The sequence below is a fragment of the Teleopsis dalmanni genome, chromosome X (assembly GCF_002237135.1).
Source record: "Teleopsis dalmanni isolate 2A chromosome X, ASM223713v2, whole genome shotgun sequence".
Taxonomy (NCBI): Eukaryota; Metazoa; Arthropoda; class Insecta; order Diptera; family Diopsidae; genus Teleopsis; species Teleopsis dalmanni.
In genome coordinates this window covers 91,893,751-91,902,082 of record NC_051848.1, presented here as the reverse complement: position 1 = coordinate 91,902,082, position 8,332 = coordinate 91,893,751, and the positions used below count along the sequence as shown (strand labels likewise).

Sequence of the window (8,332 nt, the reverse complement as noted above, 5' to 3'; positions counted from 1 at the left end):
ATTTCTGGCCATATCATGTTATGCAGACAGTCAGTCATATGACGATGTGTTACAGAGAGTCATATCACAATTGTCAATTTCCTACTTTCACTATTATTTTGGTACGTTCTTTTGTGTCCAAATTTAAAAGCTTTTTATTTTTGTGTGATTATGATTAAATATTTAAACCTATTTACTCCTAATAAGCTTAAATTCCAACGTGGCAAAACCCAGAAAACGTCATCAATGTAAACAAGTTTTAATCAAATATCGACTAACAACTCAACAATTTCTCTAATTCTATATTTTTTTATTTACATTTTAAGCAACAACAATTTTATATGGGACGTGACCATAATTATCTGTATAACATGGGCCTAACTGAACTGAGAAACCGTTGTTTGCCCAAAATAAGATAACTGTCAGAATTTCCTGAGCAACATAAACGCAACTGACTTAACATTCGATAACTTCATATATTGACAGTTCTGATAGAAGTGTCGAGCAAAATGGTTGAAAACAAGTCCAGTGACCAAACAGCTTTCGAAATTTACCGTTCTACAACCGTCGGAACCACCTTACAAGAAACACTTGATGAAATGTTGGAGGTATTGTTGTTGTTATTGATTACAACATATTCATTTAGCTTATTTTTATGACAGGGTGGGCAAATAACTCCAAGTTTACGTTCCAAAATTTTGGAACAGTTTGACAAAAGTGCCGCAACCGTTATGGAACAGCAAGTTCTAGACGAACATAAATTCAAGGCCAGAAAACTTGCAAGTTACCGCTTCAGCGATGATGTATGGACGCTAAGATTTAAGGATGTTAATTTTCAAATGCAGGATAAGGAAGTTCAGGCTGATAAAGTTCTAGTCATCGCCTGTAGCGATAATCAAGCCAAGCGTTCCAGATCACGTCGCTTTTCCTTACAATAACCAACACCACAATGACTTATCTCTGCCTTTAATTAATCACATTTTCATTACTACATTACCAAATGCTACTTTTTTGGCATTAAAACATATGCGTTGCTTTTACTTGATTAGCAGATTTTTAGGTTATGTAAATTTAGTTTAGTCTATCAGTTATATCAGTTATCAGTCACTACTATAAATAATTTGACAATCATTGCATTGAATTCCATTGCGCAATAAATGATGCCAATTTGTTTGGTGGCTTGAGAATTCTCTTCGTAGCAGTTTTGATTATAACTTTTGAACTCTACAACACATGGATCTCTGAAAACGTTATATGTTCAAATAAAAACCAACAACTTTTTAGAATCTTCGAATGGCAGACAAAATAAGAGTTTTCACTGTAGTAAAAATCTGAATTGCTGATAATTTTGTCTTCGCTAAGGACTAATAATAATCACCACTTTCCCGTTAACGGGTAGTAGGAGGGAAATAATATACCTCTCGCTGACCAAACAGTCGGAAGAAGATCATTTCCTTAAAAAACCCCCACTCGCAGGCTACCCACTAGATATTCTGAGGTCGAAGGTTGCGGATAGAGTTGCATGCTTAGACACGAGTGTGTAAAAGAGATGGCGGCAGAGGAACCGTAACTGGTCAACGGCGGCGCTCGCATACCTTCAATAGGAGTACTGTCACATAATTTTTCTGTCGGTCTGGAGGCAACAATTGGCAGCCCCAACACCAGAATCGGATGCGGTAGGCCAATCATCTACCAATCTTAAATCAATTATTAATAGTCTTAGTTATTATTAATTTATTACTAAGGACATGGCTTGAATGCCGTTAAAAAATCTTATATACACCTGAGTGTACATTATCATGAACGTAACATGAACTTGAAAACCGGTTACCGATAGATGAGAGAAGGAAGAGAGTATGATTTGAGTTCATGAATTTCACGCAATGAAATTTGTTGCGTTTTTTCAGCTAGACAGGCATACATATGCAATGTTATGGTTATGTTTACCTTTTCATGCTGAATACTTTTAAATTCGTTTACTCCTATCATTGTAAGATATGATGCGAGCGTAGCTTATGATTAAAGGGTTCCTACCTCCTCTTACATACATTTGCAAATTTCATGTTTAAACAATTATACCTTATCACAAAAAGCAATTGCAATATTAAAACAAATATATATTCTAATTAGTAATTTATTAAATTCAAACGAAGGAAAGGTTTTTATCTTGATGCAAGATATACTTTTTAAAACGATGTAAATGTCTAACTGAATTCTGACTACGCACGGTGTTAACATGTCTCCAAAAGAAAATATAGCAAAATATGAAAACAAAGGTAAACAAATATTGCACTCTTTCTCTTCAGCGAAAAATGCATACATTTTATATGAAATTTACAAGTGAAAGCAAAAATAGAGAACAAACACAAACAAGGCGTTCCTCCTGATGGGCCTAATGTTTTTGGAGACAAATTTTTCAAAAGCTCAGTTAAGAAGTCCTCTTCTATTTAGTGTTCTTGTATGTATATATATTAATAAGAAAAATTATGTATACATTAAAAAGTTATACAAAAAAAAACTCACTTAAAAAAATACGTGATCTGGTGCAGGTTCTGATGGTGAAGTGCACACTCTCCTTAAAAAAATAAAATAAACACAGGCAAAGGAAATTGGTCCTACTCGGAGTATTTATGGACGTCGCGGGAAGCTCGTGGTAATGTCCTGAATGTTTATTTTATTCTCGTCATGCTAATTTGTTATTTTTCACACAGGCCTACATATTTCCGTATAAGTAAAAACAGAAATATTTCCCCTTTCCTGAAAGTAAGAGTTCTGTTAGTCCTGTAATTAACTCACACCAATCAGGCTATGCATTTCACTGGCACAAAAGTAAGGTGCTTTCAACGGATTATCTGAACTTTTGCTCATATAATCTGTATCCTTTGTACAATTGTTTCATAATCCTTTAAAGCAGAAGTGTCCCACCATATATTCAGATCTATCTTTGCACTTGTCTACTAAATTTTTTTAAAAAAATTTCTAATATTGAAGGCAAACTTATCACAAAAAGCGTTTAAATTCTTAGGGATTTAAAGAAAATATCTTATTCGTTGATTTTATTTGAGGCTTCCTTGCCATTAGGCATAGATATGCGTGTTAAGGCATTGTTACTGTTGGTTAGTCTGGTGTCAAAATGTTGTACGGTTGGTTCTAGCAACAAAAGCGATAAGCACGAAACGGACATTTGTCAGTTGAAAGCAAATGGCAACTGATTTTTTTTAATGAAACATCAACAAAAAAATATCAAGATTAAGGTGGAGTAAAGGTCAAAAAGTCATTAACAAAAGATTTAAAGGTTGAATTAATGTTGGTTGCATGTTGCAACTGTCAAACCTGAAAACACATCAATTAGGGTTCATCTGTCATCACAAAAATAGCTCATTTCTTTGTGAATTGACACAAAGCGAATAAAACGCTGTTAATGTTACAATCAGATCCATTGAATGCCATTTTTAGTAATTTTATGTAATGGTTTTGTATCAATCTTGATAGAGTCCCTGTTAGCCTTTAATATTCTTTTTTGGATTGTGATGAAGCTACTCTTACTATAACTAGATAAATTGTTACCCAGGTCAATCAACTTTTGTTTGCCTTAAGTAACGAGTTAGACTTACAACAAAACATAATTAAACTATGTGTAATGTAATATTCTGGAATCCTGGAATTATTTGAGATATCCGTCAAATTCCTTCGATTTTATTTACAACCACTATTATCTGTTTAGTAGGTGTCTCCAATCAGTGAAAACATCACAAATTTCTCTCTCAGTTTGACTTTACTTGCAATTAATTACAATTATTGATTTAAGTCAATAAATGTTTTAATAGGTGTCACTCTGCATCAATAATTATAGCATCTCTTGCAATTACTATATTTTCAGATAATTCAGATTCAGATTATATATTTATTTGAAATGTGTAATAAAATATTAGAAATGACGCGTCTATTACCATCTGGTATGTAGTTCCACGATTCTTGTTTCTTGCCCCTTCAGTTCTGCAGTTATGTGTCGGCTACTTTAACTTGATGCTGATGATGATGAATACAGCACAATATTTAATTAAAAATTAGTGATCAAAAATATATTACGGTAATGTGCCAATCTTAAATTTAGGAAAAACTCCAGGCTATTATGGATGTGATCAAATAATCAATTGGGAATTAGGTTTCCATTATATTTTTAATTTTTCTGCGAGTTCAATAGCTGAACTTAATAAAGTTTACGATCCACGCTCCCACTTCAGAGTACTTTCTCTGGTTGCTACTGAATCGATAACTGACAAAATATATTTCAGTGATAAAATATATCATTTGTGTAAAATGAATTTTCGAAAATGAAAAACGAGGAAAATTTAAATAATATTATTTATAATGTGTGTAAAATTATTAATAGTAGAAAGAAAGCAATATTTGAATATCGTAAATGTAGTACAATGCCCCAAAAAAATATACTTGAAATAAGAAAAAAGCAAATAGCAATACTTTGCACAATAATTGCTAGGAACCGGAGGAAGTGCTGGACTTTGGTTAGTGGGGCCAGTAATGATTATTAAAAAAAGTTTAAAATTAACAATTTTTTTCAGAAAAATTTTTTTTTCAGAAAAAAATCTGGGAAGTGGATTGCCAGAAAAATGCTATGTGAATTGTTGAAAGGAGTACAGAAAGAAGATACAACCTTTCACATTTCCATTTCTTAAAAAATAGAATTGCCATTGGGTTGTATTGCCTTGGGCCATCGGCTGAATGTAGAAATGTAGCAAATCTGCTTGGACTGGCAACTCAACCGTTTGCATTTACTTGAAATTATTTTTTCAGGCAGTGTGGAAAATTCTTTCACCCCTGTAACATACATGAATGCATTCCCATTAACAACCGACAAGGTGAATGTCCTTGCATTCCCGACAAGGATTTGAAGTTCTTGATTTTCTGCAATGTTTAGGTGCAATGGGTAAGTTTTCAATTTACTATCACTTAAACACATTTCAGTAAGCAACGTTATGAAGTGGATCTTGCTTCATATTTTTAGCCTTCTGGCTTTAACAACAAAACCTCTTGAAGATGAAGATATTGATTTAGCCGATTTTGATCTGATCATGATCTGAACATGATCATGATCTTAAATACATGACAGTGATTAGTAAGTAATTAATGTATAAGTTTTAAATGGCACTATATAAGAACTCAAATAATGAGAAATGAATTGCCAACAGTTTAGATTATTAAAAGTGCTAAGCATTATATTTATTAACGATTCTTATTATTAAGGCGTACTTACATATATTTACATAGTTGTAACTAACTTTTATTTGCTTCATTTAATTCTCACACTTTTTTACACATAGTAGGGATGTGGGAATACTAGGACTATGTACTATGTACAAGTATTCCATCTCATTATTATCTTTTATTTCTTCTATGTTCTGCATATTGGAACATAGATATGAAGCATGGAAGAGGACATAGTGATCAGCGTATTTCAGAAGAAACAATTTTTATAATGAAATTAAACCAAATATACATTTTTAAATAATATCTTATGCATAATATTGTGTATTCCAGAATAATAATATAAATCTTGAAAATGAAATTGGTAAGAAAATAGCTGCCGACGCACTTGATGTCCAAAATAATGTACTAAATCCAGTTGTAGAAAGCAAGTAAAAATAACTATTGAAAAGAATTAGAAAAGTTAGGTATTAATTAAGCCTTCATAAATTTTATGTAATATGTATAACATTCATTTTATCTTTCTTTTGTTTGAAGCTGATAAGTACAAGCAAAGATAAAACGACAATCCCATTATTTAGGCCTAATGGCCCATTGTGATACTGTTTTGTTTTTTGTATCACAATGGGTTTACAAAGAGGTTTTTCGAACAGTAATGAACTACAACAAAACAAATTTCATTTTTTTATATTATTTTAATTAATTAAATTTTTGGCTGACCATACAGCTGTTTCGAGTATTGCCAAATACCCATCATCAGTGGTCTTGGAAATAATTCTTGTATTTAATTATTCGTAAATAATGATTTTTGAGACTGCAAGTACCAGGCATCGAACTCGGGTCCTGCCAAATGTGAAGCTCAGAATCAGCGCACCTTAACCAACTGATCCAAAGCCGTACTTGACTTTTCTGTTCATATATTTTTCTGGCGTTTTGTTACTTTTGCTATGAAAGTTTTTATTAACAATTGTACTTGCTGTGTTTATATTAGAACAAAATCATAAACCAGCTGTAGAATAATTGAATTAATTAATTAATTATATTTTTACTTTTAATTGTAAAATTTCAATACTATTCTGTTCGAAGAGGCATTATTTTTTGCATGATTTGTTCTTTTTTATGTAAAGAACCTAATCTAGGAACGTAATGCTGAGAAAATCATGCTAATGTTACTCCACTAGTCGTACGTTTAAGTGGTAAATTTAGTACCCACTTATATTACAACAGGGGTATTCACGATTTCGCCAATAAAAATAAAATAAAATAAAATAAAATAAAATAAAATAAAATAAAATAAAATAAAATAAAATAAAATAAAATAAAAATATATCTCATATTTCAGCTGATTCACGCGAAAAAGTGCATTATGATGTTGGACGTGTATGTCAATTAAACGGTATTATAGCTAAATGTGTCTCCATACCGCAATGTCCAGACGAAACAGATGTACGCCGTCATGTATGCACTGGTAAAAACGAAACTTGGCCATCTGATTGCGCTATGTACCAACGTTGTCTATGTGATACATATCAACCAGGTTGCAAAAATCCTGATAATGTCCATTAACACATTGATTACTATGGTATATGTTCATGAACAACAGATATCCATAACTAAATTATAATTGCAAATAATCAAATATATATTACACAATAAAATTTGAATCTTTAGGAAGGTTCAGAAGAGGATAAGAAAGATTTCACACGTCGCATGCGTGATTGGAGTTCTTCAACGTTATGAGAGATTTAGCTGAATGTGATGAACTTACCGAACATTATATGCAAATGGAATTGGAAGCAAATACGAATATGACACGTCGTTGGGCTAATGCTGCTATTTGGAAATGGTGTGATTTAGACAGTAACAACGATCGTTCAATTTCACATCACGAACTTTTAAGTTTTTAAGTTTCATTTAAGACTCAGATGTTTTGTAATCCAAAACAAATAAGTAGAAAAAAAGTTAAATTTCGTCTCAATTAACTATCAGTCTACTTTAACTTGAAATTTATACTAGATAGGTTTCAAAGATTCCTCATAAGTGAAATAAAATCATGTTTTATAACTATTGAAATCAGTCTTGTGAGGTCCGGATCTGTGAGGTCAAATCTATGGACCGGAGTCATATTGTAGATTAAGTTGATCTACAACAAGGTCTCTGATTGATAAATGGTTTTTAGCCGAGAGATGTCGCTACTGGCGCGAAATTCCAGGTAACCGTCAGGCTAAAGAGCTGGTTCATCCCTACAGTTATGGTAAGGAATCCTCTTTAGCAGAATAGAGTTGAGGTTGCTGGTGGGATATTTAACAGGTCACTATGGTCTGCGTTATCACCTTAGCAAAATGGGTCTGTCCGAGGAGATAGATTGTCGACTTTGCTTAGAGGCAGACGAGACTTCCACTGACATTCTCTGTGACTGGCCAGCCTTTATCTGGGCCAGGAGGAGGTCACTGGGTCGAGAACTACTCCTCCTTTCTGACATTAAGAGGTTCTCAATAGCCGACATTCTAGTTTTCATTCGGAAAGCCGAATGTCTTCTATTCGGTTAGGGTATTTAGTAGCACAAAAGATCAACTATGGTCGCAGTGCTTCGGTCCGTTGGGAGCTGATACCCTCTTTATTTATATTCCTAACTATGGAAATCGTGTAACGGAAATTATGCTACCTGTTACTTCTAATATTAAATACTTTGTTTTTATTTTTAAACACTTTAATTTGAATTTAAATTATTTTAAATATTTCGAAGTTAAGACCCAGTCAGACTCCTCAATGCGAATTAAAAATAAAATTCTATATCAAGCAAATGTCAAAAATAACAGAGTTGTCATCTTGTAAAATTAGGGATAGCGAATTTTATAGACTTGTCATCAATTTAGTCCACTGCGGTTCTCGAAGTGGCGGCCTTCTCCTCAAACCACACTTGAGTTTAAATAATGTCCCGTTGTGCTCGGCTGCGTTTGAGCAACATTAATCCTTGATATCACAACGGGACTCCAAAGTAACGTTACTATCAAGCACGTGAATTACGTAAACAATATGGTCTTAACATTATACAGTTATTGACGATGTCATATTTAAATGGACAACAAGACAGAGAATTTCTTATAGTTCTGGGGTGCTTGTAGAA

The 8,332-nt window shown here is 32.9% G+C and overlaps 1 protein-coding gene and 1 pseudogene across 1 annotated transcript; both read left to right on the top strand.

Moving 5' to 3' along the window:
- The first annotated feature begins 317 nt into the window (after positions 1 to 317).
- On the top strand, positions 318 to 1,075 carry LOC119662345 (transcription initiation factor IIA subunit 2-like). The gene is made up of 2 exons (XM_038071946.1): positions 318 to 587; positions 642 to 1,075. The coding sequence occupies exons 1-2, from the start codon at positions 489 to 491 to the stop codon at positions 915 to 917; spliced, it is 375 nt and encodes a 124-aa protein (XP_037927874.1). The 5' UTR covers positions 318 to 488; the 3' UTR covers positions 918 to 1,075.
- A 1,993-nt stretch (positions 1,076 to 3,068) lies between these two features.
- Positions 3,069 to 7,112, top strand: LOC119688702 (annotated as a pseudogene).
- Positions 7,113 to 8,332: the final 1,220 nt, after the last annotated feature.